Below are 19,496 nucleotides of genomic sequence, written 5' to 3'. Positions count from 1 at the left end.
AATAAAAAAAAATAAGATAATTATTAATTAAGTAGAAATACTTAATTTTGTCGCCTCAAATTTAGTCATTTTTAAATGGTACAGATGGACTTTAAGAATGTTAGAAAAAGAATTTCTGAATAAGAAAAGACAAATTTGAAGTGTGAAAGATATTTTTTATGTAAAAATTATATTTTTTTTATAATCGTAGCTCCTCCTTACCTCTTCCGTCTGCCTCTGAGCCATAATAGTCCTCTGTGAAATGTCTAATTTTTTTTAACGACAAAAATATTTTAAATACGCTTAAATTGTACACAAAAATACATTTTTATCAAAACAAAAATTCTCACTTACCTACACACAATATACTGACGTAATCCTCCAACCATGCACTTTCGTGTCCCAACGCGATTTTGACTGTTTGCCGTTTCGAGAATAAATGAGCTAGGGTTTTGAAATTTCTACCTAATATTCCCTACTATAACAACTTTTTTAGAGGTGGGGAGATTATCCCACAGCCATTGGTTTTCCGGAACGAACGACCGTTAGAAACGCGTGGGATACGAAAAAGCATAGTTGGAGGGATTAGGGTTAAATTAATGGAAACGTAATAGAAACACAAAATGGGTAACAGATATGTACTTCTCGATAAAGATAGTATCTTTTAAAGTTACTTTGTAATGATCAAATAGCAAAATGCTGTTGCAGAAAAACAATTGTAAACTGTTTTAGATGTAGCTTTCTTCAACATAAAAATATTAATATAAATATATAGGTATCTAGCTTCTAGCATTATAGATAGCAAATCACATACTCCGACAGGTCTCATGCGCGCGGCAACAACAAATCAAGCTAAGCGTGCCTTGATATGAGCCAACATACCCCATCCCTACATACGTTTGATTTCAGTCATTTTCTTACAATAAATTACTGTTGTTCCTCAAAATGACATGTCGTATAGTAATAGAAACTTTTCTTTTAACTAATAATATGTTACTTTGATTTACTTCTCAAGCTGAAGAGCATTAAAACGATATTTTGAAACGCTCGAAACTTGCCACCTCTTGAATTAGAGTTTTCTCTTTTTCTATTGTAATACTTGTTTGATTTAAATAAAACTTTGGGAAATGCACCTATCATAAAAGAGATATTTTGTGATATCTCGTTTCATAAAGATATTTCATCATCGTAATATTTTTATAAAACGCAGGAAAGTGCTACTTTTTTTAGACAGAAGCTGCATTATCAGAAAAAAACTTCGCCCATTTTTGGCTAATCCGGGCCCAATCATCAATCATATATAATTTTGTAGATAACAATGGTGGTATTAAAAGAAAATAATGTTAGATCCTCAAACCCCAGGAAACAGTTTTGACCTCTTAATGATGTTATTTTGTTCGTTTAATGGTTCATCATCAAAGCTGTCTAAAATGACAAGTACGTCATTACTATGTTTAGAAGAAATCTGTATATTATCAGAAAGATATTTAGCATAGTCTAGATATATATCAAATAATTAACATGATACCCCATAAAAATAATATTAAATAAAAATATTATATAATATTAGGTGAAAGTCTCTTTGAAGGAGAGAATCGTCTTTCAGAACTACCCCTCGTTTTCGATCTCTCGCAAAATCGCGAAAGCCTCGATATTTTTCGTCCGGGAGGAAAAATCGATTCCGCGTGTCGGCCGGCGAAATCTCTTTTCGCCGAGTAGGACATCCGGTGATTTTTTTTCTTTTTTTTCGGCACGCCCGGGGGGGGGGGTGCCGAGCTGCGCCGAATGCATATTTCGTCGAGCAGCCGGCCGGTCTCGTCTCTCACCCCTCGCCCTTACGGTAATTTCCTAAATGTCCGCGCCGCGAAACTCAGCGGGCCGCAGTGCAGCCAGCCAAGCCGAGCCAGTGACGCCCTGACCTTTCGTTTCTCGGTCAACGATCGTCCGTGTGTCTGTGCCCGCGCGCGTATATGCGTGTGTGTGCATAGATGTATGCGCGCGATACGTGTATCTGTGTAATAACGAAAATTCGCAGACGTTCCGCCCGATATCGTCGAACCACGAGCCGTCGCTCTCGGAATTCTTAAAGAGACGTCCAATTTAAGGGAAGTCACTTCAACGAGAAAGTAATTTGTACGAGAATAGAAATAAAGTTCGCTATTTCGAAGAGCGAGCGGTAAGAACAATCTTCGAAAGCGCTAAAATTCTTTAATTACCGGGCGTTAATTACCGCACCGCCCGCGCCACTTCGCGCGCCGCACCGGTCGGCGTTCCAGGATATCTCTGCGCCGCGAACCACGTCCTGCAAATTATTCTGCGTATCGCGTATCTTTATCTTTATTCCGGACACGGGACGCGAGGGAGGAATTTCCCTTTTTTCCCCTTCCCCTTCACATCCCCCGATTCCTTTCATCCCTTTATATGCGAATTCTACGTCGCTGTCGAGGGAGGGAGGCAGATACACGGATGACTGGAATTTCTAATAAGCACATATGTACATGTACCCTCCGTTTAATTTTGACATTCGCTCACCCTAAGAGAGACGTACGCGGAATTCGCGGGTAACGAAATCATAGATCACCCGGGGCCAAAATGAAGGAACGCGCGCGCTCTCGGATGGAGTGTCGTTACTCGACAAGGGGGAGAAGCGGTGAGAAGGGGATCAAATCTAATACGCGAAAGAGAAAGGGATTCTGCGGTGACGAAGTTTTCGCTGTCGTGGCGAAACCGTCACCGCAAAACTGCGTGTCTCGGGGACTGAACGTGAGAGACTAAACTTCACCGATGTAACCAGTTGTTCGACATTGCGGCACCCTCCGGTCTCACTGATTAAATATGAAGGATTCATACTTTATTATCTATTATTATTATTTATTTACTTCTATCGCATGCATTAATTTGTCTTTGTTACTCCTAAAGCTACTATAGACATCTCTCTCTCTCTCTCTCTCTCTCTCTCTCTCTCTCTCTCTCTCTTTCTCTCTCTCTCTCTCTCTCTCGCTCCCTCCCTCGCTCCCTCCCTCGCCCCTCTCTTTCCCCCTCGCTTTTCTTCTCTTTTCCTCGTCTCTCTTTCAGTAGTAATCCGCAAATAATGAGCTCGTGGTCCCCGCGCATTCGTCAGCGTTTCGCCCTTCATTTCCGACACATCCTCGTTCAATCAATCGTGCTGTACGTGTGCTATGTTACAGAGACGAACGATGTTCCACGAATGAAGGCCTCGCGCTATCACTCCCGTAAACGCTCTCGCTAGTCCGTCATCATCCGTTGTCAGTGCTTTTCGTCGTCGGGCTGATCTCCGCGTCGTGACCGTCGTTATTATTGCGACGCGGTGTCGCGATAATATTCCTTCGCGGGTTTCTTCGCGATCGAGCGCACGATTCTAATTGAATAACTATCAGAAGTATCGATAAACGGGACGAAAGAACGTCGATAGAGAGAGAGAGAGAAAGAGAGAGAGGGAAAGTGTCGCGCGGCAAATACCGTTGAAAAATCCCGGTGAGTCTAAAAAAGAGAAAAATCCTAATTCGCGATTTGTTAATTCGCTTCGCTCCACTTTCTTTTTATTTAATTTTTATCGCTTTTTGTTTTCCCAAAGAAGCTCAATTTTTTTAATTTATTCAAATCAATTTAACGAACATTACGCGTACGAATCGTACCGCTTGAATTAAACGTTAGATTGAACGCAATTAATATTCGATTGTTCGAACTTGATGTTTAAATTGAAGCCGATTACCGGCGCACTCGGGATTCGCTGAGAACCTTGGCGGCCTTGTTTCCGCCGCTAATTTGCCTCTCTATTCCGACATAGAAACTTGTATCGGCGCTCGCTCGTGGTGCCACTCGCCACCGTGCGACCAATAAATTCTCATTTTACGACGACGTTAATCTCGTCCTCGTGCGTAAACTTCCGCGTGCGACGACGTTCCCGTGGACCGCCGCGCCGCTCCCGTGTGACCGAGCATACGTACGGCCACGCACGGAACACGTAGAAGGAAGTTGCTAATCAACGTGGACCTTCGTGTGGTGACTAGAGAATACTATCATCCTACTAATCCATCCCCCTCCGCCCTAAACGTGTATGAGACGGGGAAAGAGAGAGAGAGAGAGAGAGAGGGGACTGAATCGACGCGCGTATTGAACACGACCTGCGTGCATGTATAAGAAGTGTTCGTATTTGATATTTGCGACGGTCCGCGTGAGCAATGAAACGTTCCTGCGCTTAGAAGCCGAATTTATGATTTGCTAGATAAGAAACGAGCAGTTTCCGATGGGGATTAACCCTTTCCAATTTTCCGTCGCGACATTTTCGACATTGTACATCGTAATACACGGATAGAAGAGTAATCGAGAGCTACACGTGGAACGGTTTTCTCAAATAATCGCTTTTTAATATTTTATATCAAGTAATTTGCCCATGTTCATTCATTCTGTATATACGCGAACCACATTTTAAACAATCTATAATTCAGTCAGATTTAAAGATAGAGTTCTATTTATAATTTCATACGTTGTCCATTTTTATTATATTTTATTCACGCGACTAGAGAATTTGTTCGTAAACAAATCCTATTCAGGGGTTTGAATTTATCGTAGGAAGTACGATGTAATTCTTTATTTTTTTGCAGCTGAGCAGGCACGATGTCGAAAAATTCAAGTTCCTGGCGGGCCAGCCCCGGCAGACTGGAGGCCCTGTTGGTGCTGAGCCTGTTCCTGCTTCTTGTCTTGCAGCCGGATCCTTGCCGCAGCTCACCGTCCCACCGTAGGCATCACGAGCATGAGCTGCACGCCGCACAGGAGACGTCGTCAGACGCTAGGAGTTCCAGGTCGAGTGAGGAGCTTCCACGACCGGCTGCTGTTACCGGCCACCCTGACGACCCGCTAGTAGTGCACACCAGAAATGGCATGATCCGCGGCAAGTCCATGGTCGCGACAACCGGCAAGCGCGTCGACACCTGGTTTGGCATTCCCTACGCCCAGAAACCCATCGGTAAGTCTCGCGAGGCGAAGAGATATGCGGAAGAGAAAACGCTCTCTCAGGCCAAGAACTGTGCTCATAATCCTCAAGCATTCTCACATGTCAAATATAATTGGAACATAATTGGAAATAATCTATTTCGATTTTTTTACGAACTTTTGCGATACAAAATGAAATAAAATGCTTCTGCGCTGCATCTACGGATAGCCGTACGAATATCGACTCATCTGTTGGTTATAACCACTCGTGTATAGTCCCGCTTTCGTTGTTACCTCTTGTCACCTGTAAAAAAAATTTTTACATTTATACCTGTAGTTTATATAATTTCATATATGTATTTTCCTCTAACAACCTATTTTGACATTGCAAGAAACATAACAAAAAAGTATCTGTACCTAAGGGAGGTAATCGACCTTTGAAAAATCTTTATTATCTTGGCAAATCAAAATTATTTATGGCTCTCCTCTTTGAATTACTTCGAAGCCACGTACTTATGGAGCCTGTGACTTTTGATCTCGAAAAATTTCCTTTATATTGTTTGCCACATGCACCTGAAAAAAGATTTAAAAATTTACAATATTATGCATGAAAAATACTAAATACAGGATTTAAGTTGATAAGTTAATCATTATATTTATTAAAAGTAGATCAGGTGTATTTTAAGGGTGAAACCTCATGTAACCAGTCAAAAAAATCGAAAAAATTTTTATTGCACAAATCATTATAGTATAATATTTCTAGAATATGTTCCCAAAGTTCCAGAGCGAAATTCGAACTTGAAATAGATGATTTTATACCTGAGCGTTACGCAAGTAAAGCACGCGCTTTGAGAACTTGAAACTTTAAGGAGGTTCAATCGTTACTTGTGAGTCAAAAATGCGATTAAAATAAATGTCATTACAGCAATCCCGAATTATATGCAATATTAGTATAATGAATTGTGGATGCTACTTACGTGCTATATTCTTCGTCAATTATTAATGTATAGAATATTAATAAATATATGTCGGGGTATAATATGAGAGCGTCAACGACTCGGGAATCACTTATTCTACGCTGGGACCTGAACTTTGTGACGATAAAGCCTTCAATACACACGGTAAAGTCCGATTTTTAAGGTCTTTACACAATCCTTGATGTTTCATCTATCAAATGCTAGTTTTTTAAAGTCCTATAGTGGCTAAGTGTGTACTAAACCAGTGATAATCTACCTCGGAGCGACTTTCTCCATAAGGATATAGGCTAAAAGTGGTCAACTTCTGAATAATATTACAGAAAAACTATACGGTCAATATTGCTCAAGTTTTGCGATTATTTGTGTAAAGTGTTTATGTAAATCATATAAAAAAATTAAGGCTCTACCGTGGCTTTCGAGTAATAAAAGGCTTTATTGTTACAAAGTACTTTTACCTCGCGACAGACAGACTTGGCAATGCCGCAGCGCAACAGCTGATGCGAATCTAACCTTATTTTGCCTGACATCTATTTCTACGTGAATTCTTGTAGAGTTTTTAGTGCATCAAATTCCGGAAAATTGCAATAAAACAGTAATTCAGAGAAATTACATTTTTATTTAATATAACTATTATTATTTTTATTTAGCAGATAACATCCTATAATATCCCTATAATACATCCTATAATATCCCTATAATACAAAACAATTCTGCTTGAATTTTTGTAGATTTTTTAGTAATTTTATTTTGGAAAATGCAATGGGACAGTAATTCAGGGAAATTACATTTTTAGAACTACTATTATTTTTTATTTAGCAGATAACATATCCTGTAATATCCCACAAAATACAATTATGTAGTATCAACTATGTATGTTGGTTTCGAAAATCTTGACGATTCTTTTATTTTTGACGTGTTGACTTGATATACCCTCTGACATAGCTGGCAAGTGATGTAAAAGATGCTGGCAAGTCCATACGATCCTCTTTCGTTACATGCCGCAGCGATGTTGAAACGTTACATGATTTGCATCACAACTCATCGGCGAGCAAGTGCAAATCTATCAGTCGACGTCCATTATTATTCTCAGCTATATAAAAAGAATAAATAGAATTAATAATATCGCCGTTCTAAGCACAGTTCAAGAAATTAAAGAGGTTATGTTGATAGGTATTGCATGTATTACATGTTTTATATATCTACCTGGTTTTTTATATCCTGTGTGTCTTCGTTTGTTAGCAACAAGAACATTCTCTATCGACTTGATTCTTCTTTTTGTACAAAATCGACCTTTTTATATCGACTCCGAGCCTCTTCAGTCCGTCTGCATACCAACATACCGATAGTTTGTTTCTCGCCATTGAAGGGATGACCGGCTATTTGGCATTCCAACGGTGTCATCTCTCCGGTGTCATGCAGCCGGATAGCCCGGGAACCGCCGTACTGTCCCACTGCATATGCGGCAGCTTCTTGATATCGTCGTCCGGGTCTACGGTCGTCATAATTAAACGGCGGTTGCGCGACGGCGATTATCTCTCACTTTTTCTCGTCTTCCTCGCCGTTCCTCCTCGGTCGCTCCTGTCCTTCGCGCGAGCACGCTTCCGCGTCGAGGTAACGAGAGATCAACTCCTGACTCAGGTCGGTTGTTACCCCGATCTCCGTGTGCGCGCTGAATATAACCTATATAACGACGCGAAGACGCGCGAGAGTCGCACGTGTGCTCCCTCGCCGGATAATGAACGACCGCGGCTTCTCGACGATATTACTGCCCAACGTCGCGTTCTTCGCTTTTCGCGCGTCCGCTGCTCCGCCTGCTCCGCTCACGAAACCGTTCCGTTGTCACTCGCCATAACCGGTCACAGAAGCGCAACGCAACGTTGCCAAGTGTATTCCCGAGAAGTCGTTGACGCTCTTATATAATAGTTAATATTCTATACACTAATAATTGACGAAGAATATAGCACGTAAGTAGCATCCACAATTCATTATACTAATATTGCATATGATTCGGGATCGCTGTAATGACATTTATCTTAATCGCATTTTTGACTCACAAGTAACGATTGAACCTCCTTAAACGCGTTTTTCTCAAAACCATGTTTTTCAAATTGGCGTGCAAGATTACTCATAAACTATTCGACCAATCGACTTGCCCTTTGGCATGCATGTAGATAACTATATAAAATACCATTGTATGTAAACCTACTTGTTTAGTTATTTTATCAAATTAAATAACTTTTATTACATAATTAAAGTCAAAATTTTTTCCGTAAAAATCAAATTTTTTTCTAAGTTCTGTTATTTTTTCAATTTTGCATTTTTTACTAAACAAATAGGTTTGCGACAATGATAACTTATAATAAAAGTAAAAAAATTTTGTATTTTTGATTCAGTGATAATTGCAGGCGCAATGTTGCACGCCAATTGTGAAGTCCGGCGTCGCGGCCTTTGAGAATAGGCTTTGTTGCTACTTATAAATAAAGAATTTTGCAATAAAAAATTTTTACATCTACAAATGTTGCTAAAACCATTACCCAAGTTTCAATAAGTTTCATTTTAATGTCTCTTTAAAAAAAATTTCAGAAAATTGCCTTGTTTTCAGCGTTTTACATGAGGCTCCCCCCTTAAGACACAGTAGGACTGAAAGTAAGAGTTTCATGTTTTTTTCTCAGAATTTTCAATAACTTACCAATGTTACTTACACGTACCACACTTTAGTGACTTGATTTTTTATTTCTGTCCTTGTCCAATTCAGTTGTGATGCAACCTCAGGAGAGAAAATCTTCTTACATATAGTGGTCATTTCTCCTTCGTGTACCCCTCTCCCAGCTACAACACTAAAATGGGATACCTGTACAGAAAAAAAGTTATTAGCAAAAAGTTATATTGATGTATTGAGATGAGTTGCTAAGTTTTCATAAATGCAGGACATTAAATATTTACCGCAAAATCATAGTTGTCGCCGTTTTGGAGAAAAACAACTCCCATTCATAAAAAGAATTCATGTCATGTAATGGAAGAGTAGGCCATCCTTCTGGTTTTTTTACATTTTCGGCAGTTCTAACAAGGTCCATAATAAGATCCAGTTTATGGTCTACATTTTTAAGATTCCGCGACAGTTCTTCTTACTTAGAGAGAACTGTCTTTAGCACAAGCACACCTGTAACATAAAAAATTGAAGCCAACATACACCCAGATAGCAAAACCTGTAAAGACAAATCACATTTTCAAAAGATGTATTTTATAACGTAAAAGATATATAATAGGATAGTTTTAGTATACTACCCAGTGAAAACAACTTAGTCAAAATGATGTCAAAGTCATCAAATCGACGAGGAGTATGATGTCAAAATGAGTAATCAAAATGATGGCAAAATAAATTAAAATATGTTTACACATAAATAACACCGAATTTTATTTGTATTCTGGAAGATCGATTGTGTACTTCAAAACTTCGTGAAAATTACAAAAGTGAGCGAATTTACCAGGTGACCAATGAAATGTGAGCCAATGAAATTTTAAATATTCTAGTATAAATTCGCTCACTTTTGTAATTTTCACTGTTTTAAAGTACATAATCGACTCTCAGGTAGAACAGAGAAAATGATGACGATTTTGACGTCATATTGACATCATTTTGTAGTCAAAAGCCTAGTGGCTGTTTTCACTGGGTAGAGTGAAGGAAATAAGTGAATAAATGTTACAATTGCATACATTTACCTGCCGAAGATGAAGATATATCTTGATCCAAGTTTGATTCATTTGCCATTGAGGGCGCTAAACAAAATCAAAACACATTAAACAAGACAGTGAGATACAACACAGAAAAACAATATTGTACAAACGTATTAAAGCTAGCTATTCAAGCTAATCTGTATTTACTAGTCAATATTTTTTGCACATTCAATACTGGAGATGTTGTGACGAGTGGTTTGTTAGATGCGACAGAGCTTGAACGACTAAATGTGGCAGATTGATTGGAGGCGACAGAACTTGAACGACTTTTTATCTATTATTCCCGGATTCTCACGCACATGAGCCTCCGTCTCTTTTTCGTGCCGTGCTTTCTTTATTCGTTTCTGAATTCTTTTGCGAGCTTTTTCAAGTTCCATATTGATATCTATCTTCTGCACCGCATTTTTTAGGTACTTCTAGATTATCATCAACTATTTCTTCCTCTGTGTCTGACCTTTCATCAATTGTACCAATTCTCCTCCATTTTTTTTTAACTCTTTGATTTTTCAATCTTTGCAGAGCATTCCGTACAGAGCTACTACTTCTGATTTGAAGATGCTCTTTATAATTAGACTTTGGTGACCTGGGTAGAGCCTTTCCCTTTTCCTTGGAAAATGTTCCTTGTGTAATTAGTAACTTGCTTCCTGGACCAAGACATTGTCATATATATTTTTCTTTCTTTTCTTCTTTAGATTATTGATCAAATTTGATAGTAGATATGTCATTTACTATTCACGGGTATTTATACACTGCGCATATTTTACGCGTTTTTGTAGAACAATTTATAAAATTATAAATATAATTCTGTCTCGAATTCTGTCGACAGAATTCGAGACAGAATTCTATTTATAATTTTATACGTTATATAATACGTACAGAATACATATGAATAATCAAAATTTATAAATATATAAATATATATATATATATATATACCTTGATGACCAGTTCAGACAATATTAGTTCAAGCTCTTTTGATCAGGGGCTATATGACCATTACTCTAAATATATACGTTTATTCCTCTTCTTTTTACTCGTATATATTAACCCACTATCACACGGATGATATATTACATCGTCAATTTTCACAAAATTCTATACCGGACGAAACACGTCTTGACGCGTTTGCACACAGATCGAGACTATGGGCCTAATGGGCCTTGAATAACCTTGATGAGACTGATGAACACGCACGTACATACGTACAGACATGTTTACGATTCGCGACTTTGAAAATGACAATCGGACGCAGGCGTCGTGGGCGTGAGTCCGACCCCCCTCCCCTGCCTCTCTCTGTACTCGCGAGTAATGCCTCGTGCACACACTTACCACGCTCGAGATACATTACGACGCGGTAGCCAATTATTCTTTCGCTTATACGAAAAAGCGATAAATTAACTGGCTACCGCGTCGCGTTTCGCCGTGCGCCAATCGTTGTTATATCCTGTATGCAAAACCTGAATCACGCACGTATATTATATGATGGTATCACAGCGAGCGTCTGGAGAACAGGAAATTCATATGCCCAGATCCCAGATTACGAGTTTTACTGCTGTCAGCAGTCACTGAAATAAACTAAAAGAAGGATTTTTTAATATGGAAAAAATGTTCATAGGAGCATACGGATAATTTGTCTTAAAGTGATCTCTTATATAATCTTTGAAACTTCCACAGTAAGAGTAAAAGATTATATAGGTATATAATATAATGTCGTGTTTTACCTCTCCACAAAGACACGAAGGCGAGTCATGTTTTTCTCGTGCGAGTCAAAAATGATTTCTAAAAGATTTGAAAGTTGTAGATGTTTTATACGCGAATTGCACATTTTCACAGCAATTTTAGAAGATGCATTCTCAACAGCGCTTTCAAAGTGCTTTGCACGCGCTCTTGTGCTACGTGCGCTTTCAAAGCGCTTTTTACGCGCATGATTGACGAAAATGTTTTTAAATGTTTTTCAAAGTGAATTACATGTTTTCAAGCAACGTTTTAGTTTTAGAAATCATTTTTTGCACACTGCATGTGAATCAAAATCCATCAAAATACCCTGCAAAACACCTGCCGAAAAAGTGCGTAACTGACAGCGGTTTTGGGAGGTGCATTCTCAACAGCGCTTTCAAAGCGCTTTGCGCGCGCGTAGAATATAATCAAGAGGGCAATAAAACGAATAAAGGACATGGGATAAAAGAAGTTTCATTCGATCTCAATCGCATAATCTTCGAAGTGAACGAAATATCTCTCAGATTCGCTTGGAACTTTAGAATCGATGTTTTCTAATCGACGAGAGTGGTACTTTTCTGAATTACAATAGCTTAAAAAAAGAGGAGCTTTTTCGTGAATTAGAAATAGAGATCCTAATGCCGCATTCTCCAGAGTTAATTTCGAGAAAGATTTCACTCGCAAATTTTACATTACAGGTCCGCTGAGATTTCGCCACCCGCGGCCGGTCGAGCGCTGGTCGGGCGTGCTGAACGCGACCACTCTGCCGAACAGTTGCGTCCAAATTTTCGACACGGTATTCGGCGACTTCCCCGGCGCCACTATGTGGAACCCGAACACACCGCTGAACGAGGACTGCCTGTACGTAAACGTGGTGGTGCCGTATCCCAGGCCTAAGAGTGCCGCTGTCATGGTATGGATATTCGGTGGTGAGTTCCCAGTGATGAGAATTCATCATCTCGATTCTCCCGTCCCGCAGAGCGCGATTTCGCCGACAAAATCTCCGTTTCTTACACGGACGGAGATGGCTCCAAAGAATTATCGAAATTTCCTTTGTTTGAGAAACATATCTTTAGCTGTCACCCTTCTTTCAGGCGGTTTCTACTCCGGCTCGGCTACCCTCGACGTGTACGACCACAAGACTCTAGTATCGGAAGAGAATGTGATCTTGGTGTCAATGCAATATCGCGTGGCCAGTCTTGGCTTCCTATACTTCGGCACGTCTGACGTCCCCGGTAATGCTGGTCTCTTTGACCAAATGATGGCCCTGCAATGGGTGCGCGACAACATCGCCGCGTTCGGTGGCAACCCCGAGAACGTGACGCTCTTCGGCGAGAGCGCTGGCGCGGTTTCCGTCTCCATGCATCTTCTCTCTCCACTGTCCAGGTCTGTTTCAATTGTTTATCTACTTATAATTTATAACACTAGAATACACAGATACGCGCTACGCGCGCGCTATTATCTTTAATATTATACTGTTACTGTTACATTTATTTACCCCTTGATACATGTACAAAAAAACCACAATAATTATGATAACTTTTAATTATTACAAAGTTATTAAAATGTTAAAATTCTACATTTAAATTAAATGAATGTCGTCTCTTTCCTTCACTAAAGAAAGAAACCTGCGATTCCAGGCACCTCTTCAACCAAGCTATCATGCAGTCGGGCTCGCCGACCGCGCCGTGGGCGATAATCTCGCGCGAAGAATCGATTGTGCGCGGCATCCGGTTGGCCGAGGCGGTCGGTTGTCCGCACAATCGCCACAATCTGCGCGAGGTGATCGACTGTTTATTGACGAAGGACGCGGAGGACCTGGTGAAGAACGAATGGGGCACTCTCGGGATCTGCGAGTTCCCGTTCGTACCGGTGATCGACGGTGCGTTCCTTGATGAAACGCCCCAACGCTCCCTCGTCACATCGTCCTTCAAGAAGACCAACATCCTGATGGGCTCCAACACCGAAGAGGGCTTCTACTTCATCATCTATTACCTGACGGAGCTGTTCCGCATCGACGGCGCCGAGGATGTAAAGGTGACACGCGATCAATTCATCAGCGCCGTCTCCGAACTGAATCCCTACGTGAATCAAATTGGCCGTAACGCAATCATCTATGAGTATAGCAACTGGCTGCATCCGGACGATCCGCACGCAAATCGCGACGCCCTCGACAAGATCGTCGGCGATTACCAATTCACCTGCAACGTCAACGAATTCGCCGGCCGTTATGCCGATAGTAGTACTGTCTACATGTACTACTATAAGCATAGGTAAAGAAAAGATCGATTTTCGTAATTTCGTTTTTTGTAAATATTTTAAAAAATATTAATTTTAAAAGAGGAGCAATTCCCTAGGAGGCGTTCCCTAGAATGTATAAGAATATTTGTAATAAATATTTTTATATAATAATAAATATTAGTAATAAATATTACAATTAATTATATTTATTACTAATATTTGTAACCCTCTCTTGCATGTGTGGGAAGTTTCATTAAAATCAGAATTTTATCAATTGTATCAATTTTCGAGTTCGCGAGGTTCTCTTGTTAGTATAATTCATAATTTAAAATTGATTTATGATTTATAAATGTTTTATTTATACTAGTTTCACATCCCTATTAAGCACCTAAAGAGAAAATATGCGAAAAAAGACTAAAATTTTTGCATACACCTAATATTTCCTAAATTGCGTACGATTAAGAAAACACGACTTGTACCAGATCCAGGAATAATCCATGGCCGCGATGGACCGGAGTCATGCATGCCGACGAGATAAGCTACATCTTCGGAGAACCGCTAGATTCATCTAAGGGCTACACGCACGAAGAGGTGCAGCTCTCAAAGAGGATGATGAGATATTGGGCGAACTTCGCGAAAACGGGGTAAGGCGAATAATTAATTTAACCTTTTTGTATGTGATTTCATATAGGCACGGCAATATATATAAACATGTAATTTGTATGATCGGTCAGGGATCCGAACATTGGCGAGAGCGGGGAACTGACTCTGGCTTACTGGCCGCCGCACACCGCTGCCAATAAAGAGTACCTGACCTTGGACCTCAACAATACAGAGATCGGCAGCGGTCCCAGAGTGAGACAGTGCACTTTCTGGAAGAAGTATCTGCCTCAGCTGCTCGCCGCTACGTGTAAGTGTCCCATCGGGACTACACGCGAACGAAAATGACGAGGGTCGCGATTCATCGAACCGCCGAGGTCCTCGACGCGTTACGCCCGTATCACACGATTGGCGATTGTGTCTATGTTTGCGTTTACGTCTCTTGACCAATCAGAAAGTAGCTGCTGGCGATTGCGATTCACCCCACTCGGCATGTAATATTTCAGAAACATTTCTGCAAAATTCCATTTAAAATAGTACACCTTTCATTAATATTTCAGAAATATTTCACGACTGTTTCTACATCATTTCGGCAATGTTTCAATGTCCGCAATTATTTCAAATGCAACCATGCTGAAAGATTTCGGCAATATTTTGGTAATATTATGAAATATTTCTTAAACGAAAAATATTGCAGAAACACTTCAGAGATATTTTAAATACATTTTACACTGAGAAAAATTATTTGTATTAACAAACAAAATTTTGTTACTGACGCAAAAACTATTTGTTGATATGTGAAAAATGAAATATTTTGTTACCGGAACAAAAAATATATATTAAGCCATGTGCGCGTATACCCGCCGCGCGTTTGTCCGAAGTCCGTTCTCTCAGCTGGTCACCCATCCAAGTAGTATACCGGCACCTTGTTGCTTGACATCGATGATTGAACAGGGTAGTGGTGATCCTCTGACTCTGACGCTTCTTTCTTTCTTATACTTGCTTATTTTGATGAGCATAAAGCTATCGCATAACAATATTAACAATTAATACAGATATACGAATAAATCTTTTTTGCCAGTCAACGTCGAATATTATTTTATATTAAATATTATTAAGTATTTTATATTTTATATTAAAAATGCCATATGACAAAATTTGGAATATCAGAAAATTCTTAATAAAAGAGAAAAAAATGCAATAAAAATTAATTAAATAATAAATTTATATAATAAAAAAAATTTTATAATAATAAATTTAATTTTTTATAAGTTCTAAAGTCTGTCAGCAACTTTTCGGAAATATTACAAATGCAATGTTGTATGTGAAACATTAAAAAATATAACACGTGCAATGTAAATGTAAATAATAGTTTTATCATGTATCAGAAATGTTTCTAAACCATTACATCTGCAATATTGTAGAAATTCACTGCCTGCAATTCAATTTTTCATTACCTACGCAATCCTTCAGAAATTTTTCAGAAATATTTTAAATGCAATATGCGTTTGATATGTTATAGAAATATTATTCGTGCAATGCAAACGTAATATTAGTTTTATAATGTTTCAGAAATATTTCTGAAATATTGCATCTGCTACATTTTTTTGCAATATTACAGAAACTTACAAATATTGTAAACAACTTTCTGAAAGATTTCAGATTGTTAATGCAATATTATAAAAAACATGATGCAGGTACATTTCTGAAATATTTCCGATGCATAGTTACAAATGAAATGTTAACGAAATATTTCTGCACCATTTCCGAATATTTCAATATTTCAGCAACATAACATGCCGAGTGGGATTTCCGTTCTGATTGGTCAAAAGACGTAAATGCAAACGTAAACGCAATCGCCCAATCGCTAGTGTGATATGGGCATTACTCAGGGGAGACCAGGATAGTTGTAAATTTTTACAAAAATTTACAACTATCTGCTAACGTTTGATTTGGGATTGGAAATTTGACATTGAGACAAAATGAGAATAGGGTCACTCCGGTATTTACGCCGCGCGGGATTTTACGCCGCAGATGTCAGAAAAAATAAAAGGAATGAAGGTACTTGCTCGCAATTATTCTGTTATATGCCTTATTTATGCTATATTAGTATTGTGTTATAATTTCAGTTCTTTATTGTTAATATTAACGAAACTGTCGTAAATCGATTTCTCACCGTAGTAAGAAGCGCGATCTTGTGTTACGACCTACGTAAAATGATTACTGTAGGAAATGTAAAAGGTTTAATGGTTATTTCATGATACATAATAAGTGTAGAGGGATAGTATAAATGATGGAATACAGCAAAATACAAGTGCATAACTTATCTTGTATTTTTTGTTTAACTTAATATCTTGTCTATCCCTCCTGTTTGGGATATACGGCAATTAAAATTATATAGTTATTTAAAAATTCAAATGCCGAAAAATTGTGAAAACGATGCCAACGATCGAGGCGCGGTCTCCCCTACTTATCTTTTATATAGGATTGATTTATATGTATATTACGGCAGATTCAGCTTAATGGCAAGTTGGACTCCCCATTTTTTCCTGATAAACGATTTGAGCACTAAAATTTGGACTAGGGCATTAAATTAGCACCTAAATAACAATAAATTTTTGACCGGGTGCGAACTTGATTCGCGATGTTGGGGAGTTCAGCTTAACAGAAGTCCGATGAGAGGAAGTTAAGAGCACAGTTTTTCAAAGAGAACGGAGGGGGAGGAAACGAAGAAAATTTATCGAGCGTGAAACGGCGGCGTGTGCAAAGCTCGCACGTGCACGCTCGCGCGCGGAAGCTCGGCAACGCGGTCTCGACGCGCGCGAGTTACTTTACCCGTGGCATCGATCCGCACCGTGTTTGCCAACCGCCTGCTTTGCCTGCCTGCCTGCCTGCCTGCCTGCCTGCGCGCGCGCGCGCGCGCGCGCGCGCGTGTGTGTGTGTGTGTGTGTGTGTGTGTGTGTGGCGATCGCTGCCACCACCATATCCTCACCACCGCCAGCACCAGCACAACAATCACTCTCTCCTTTCCCTCCGACATGTGCTGCTGGTCCGGGTATACTATGCCCGCGTATGATTTGATTAATATTATTCCTGGTATAAAAGAAACAGCAAATAATGTGAAGCAGCGATATTTTTCAATGATTGATACTTCTCAGGAATATCGACAAACGTCGCTAGCGATGTATACCGGAATACTTTTCTACCGCTGGCGAATCTGTTTGTCCTGTCTGGAGAGAACTCTGAACCTAATTATTAAAATCGCACCGCGACTGTGTTACAGCAAAACTGGATGCCGGGTCCAAAGAGACATGCGGCAGTATGAGCCTCGCTGACTCCGGTGCGACTCGGATACTCCTGATCTTGAGCCTGTTATTGACTGGCCTCACTACTCTGCCTCACATTCAGCACGACGTCAGAGGTATCGTTTAGCTCCTGGTTGCCGCCGCCGCCGCCGCTGGATCGGTGGTCGGCCGTCGAGCCGCCGTCCTAGCCCCGTCGAGCAGCAGAAGCGTCAGCATCGGCATTGGCATCAGCATCAGCAGCAGCAACAGCAGGGACCCCGGGGGTCCAGAGTGGCTCGAGCTGCTCCACACTGCGTAAAGTCGCGCGCGAGTAAATCCCGCCTGAGAGAACCGAACAGCAGATCAGCTTTTCATGATCTCTTTCCTCGCGCGCGGCAAAAGACCGGCGGGACTGATCGATCGGAAGTGTCGTGACTTACGCGCGCGACTCTCCTTCTGTTCGCTGAAGTTGCGATCTCCTCCTCGCTCGGTCCTCGCTCGCAACGAAAAAGGAACGCGTAGCCGACGCGCTATGGATAGAATATTTCCAGGAGGGCTGCTCGCTCTATTGATTTTTATTTTCGCTTTCGCAAAATCGTCGTTGGATTGTCGGCGGTCGCGCGCCAGCGGGCCACAAAAACGAAAAAGAACCCTACTGACATTCTGCCGCGTGTCCCGACAAAGAACGCGCGAGTAGGATCCGAGGGAACAATTCCATTCTCCCCCATCCCCGGGAATCGTATCCCCGGGGTCCCTTGGGCCCATGTCTCTAGCTAACTAGCTAACTAAGTTATATAACACAAGCACCGTTACAACGTAAGTAGATATGTAAAAAGGAGAGAAAGAGAGAAAAAAAGAGGGAGAAAAAGAGAAAGATTGAGCGGGAGAAAGGAGAGTTACTTGCTAGTTTACAGTAAGACATAAGAAAAAACCGTTATCACATAAGGCAAATGGCAAAAAGAGGAAACAAAAAAAAAACAGAAAAAAGTTATAAAACGATTTATCAGAAGTCTCTACAAAGGACTCTAAACGATTATAATCCCACGCAATAATTACAATAAAGATAATGAGAAATAATAATGATATTAACGATAACGGTAATTAAAATTAACGATAATGAATAAATATAGCAGCACGTGATAACGGTACTATTATTAGGAATAATAATAATGACAATTATAAGTAAATCAAACAATCGATTTCGAAACTATAGGGATAGAAATGACCATGCGTAACGCGGGGGGGGGGGGGGGAAGACGAATGCCAACGGAAACAAGAAAAGGAAAGGAGGACAGGAGGCGAAAGAGATACGGACAATCCACACTTTCTACGGGAGAAAAACTAAAGAAGGGAAGAAAATGAACTCGTCGAGCAAACAGAGGAGGCGTAAAAGGAGACGAGATTCCTCACGCGATTGATCTTCAGGCAGAGAGGTAAGACCCTTAAGACAGTTTATCGATGTGTTTTCGATGAAGGAGAAGGAGCGCAAACTTTCGATCGGCTGACTCGCAAATACGAATTACAGAGTCGCCATTCTTCTCTCTCTCTCTCTCTCTCTCTCTCTCTCTCTCTCTCTCTGTATCTTCAAGGTGCGTCAAGGTGAGGGGAGATCAGGCCCCTTTCAACTTTTAATCTCGAAGCGATACTGTCTGAAAGAAATACCCGCATAGAAATTTCTTTTGGATCTAATTGGGATCCAGTCCGATTTCCCAAAATAATTATGGATTCTAGCGATAGCGATAGCGACAGCGACAAAGTTGCCGACAAAGCTACAGTTTAAATAAGTAAAAACTATTACGGTTGTTATCGCATATTTTGAGTTGTGTGTATCAAGGGAATACCCGTAGAGAGGATTAACCCGCGCAATTCTTTGGCCTTAAGACCCGAGTTCTTAACATCGCAGCCATTTATACACAGTTACACACACATGTACACACATATACACATTTCCGAATTTGTGAAGCAGCATGTGAACTGCTGCTGCCTGGTTACCCGGGCTTCGCCCGGGAGT

At 40.2% G+C, this 19,496-nt stretch overlaps 1 protein-coding gene and 1 long non-coding RNA gene across 5 annotated transcripts; one reads left to right on the top strand and one right to left on the bottom strand.

Annotated features, from left to right (window-relative positions):
• The first annotated feature begins 3,226 nt into the window (after positions 1–3,226).
• LOC112457653 (acetylcholinesterase-like) lies at positions 3,227–19,496 on the top strand. Of its 3 annotated transcripts, XM_025020828.1 has the most exons (9): positions 3,227–3,474; positions 3,788–4,002; positions 4,605–4,966; positions 12,059–12,289; positions 12,455–12,746; positions 13,001–13,633; positions 14,084–14,245; positions 14,336–14,511; positions 17,485–19,496. In XM_025020828.1, exons 3-9 carry the CDS (start codon positions 4,618–4,620, stop codon positions 17,631–17,633), a joined length of 1,992 nt encoding a protein of 663 aa, XP_024876596.1. In that variant the 5' UTR covers positions 3,227–3,474; positions 3,788–4,002; positions 4,605–4,617; the 3' UTR covers positions 17,634–19,496. The 3 variants fall into 3 exon arrangements, with proteins under 3 accessions (XP_024876596.1, XP_024876595.1, XP_024876597.1); XM_025020827.1 differs by lacking the exon at positions 3,788–4,002; XM_025020829.1 differs by lacking the exons at positions 3,227–3,474; positions 3,788–4,002 and adding an exon at positions 4,046–4,145.
• LOC112457655 lies at positions 4,975–10,873 on the bottom strand. 2 transcript variants are annotated; one of them, XR_003041129.1, is made up of 7 exons: positions 10,581–10,873; positions 9,792–10,288; positions 9,624–9,686; positions 8,853–9,069; positions 8,618–8,760; positions 5,350–5,505; positions 4,975–5,236 (listed from the first exon to the last, which is right to left on the bottom strand). It is a non-coding gene; the product is annotated as an uncharacterized LOC112457655 (long non-coding RNA). The 2 variants fall into 2 exon arrangements; XR_003041128.1 differs by having other exon boundaries at positions 9,630–9,686.

This window comes from Temnothorax curvispinosus, unplaced genomic scaffold, assembly GCF_003070985.1.
Source record: "Temnothorax curvispinosus isolate PA1 unplaced genomic scaffold, ASM307098v1 QBEX01008037.1, whole genome shotgun sequence".
In the NCBI taxonomy this organism is placed as follows: Eukaryota; Metazoa; Arthropoda; class Insecta; order Hymenoptera; family Formicidae; genus Temnothorax; species Temnothorax curvispinosus.
This window is presented reverse-complemented; position numbering and strand designations above follow the sequence as displayed.

What these genes read in the sequence shown, in the direction of transcription:
- LOC112457653 (XM_025020827.1), top strand. Translation starts at nt 4,618, where the DNA reads ATGTCGAAAAATTCAAGTTCCTGGCGGGCCAGCCCCGGCAGACTGGAG. An exon ending in CTTCTCTCTCCACTGTCCAG is followed by an intron (nt 12,747 to 13,000) that starts GTCTGTTTCAAT and finishes CTGCGATTCCAG; the next exon opens with GCACCTCTTCAACCAAGCTA. An exon ending in TCAGCTGCTCGCCGCTACGT is followed by an intron (nt 14,512 to 17,484) that starts GTAAGTGTCCCA and finishes ACTGTGTTACAG; the next exon opens with CAAAACTGGATGCCGGGTCC.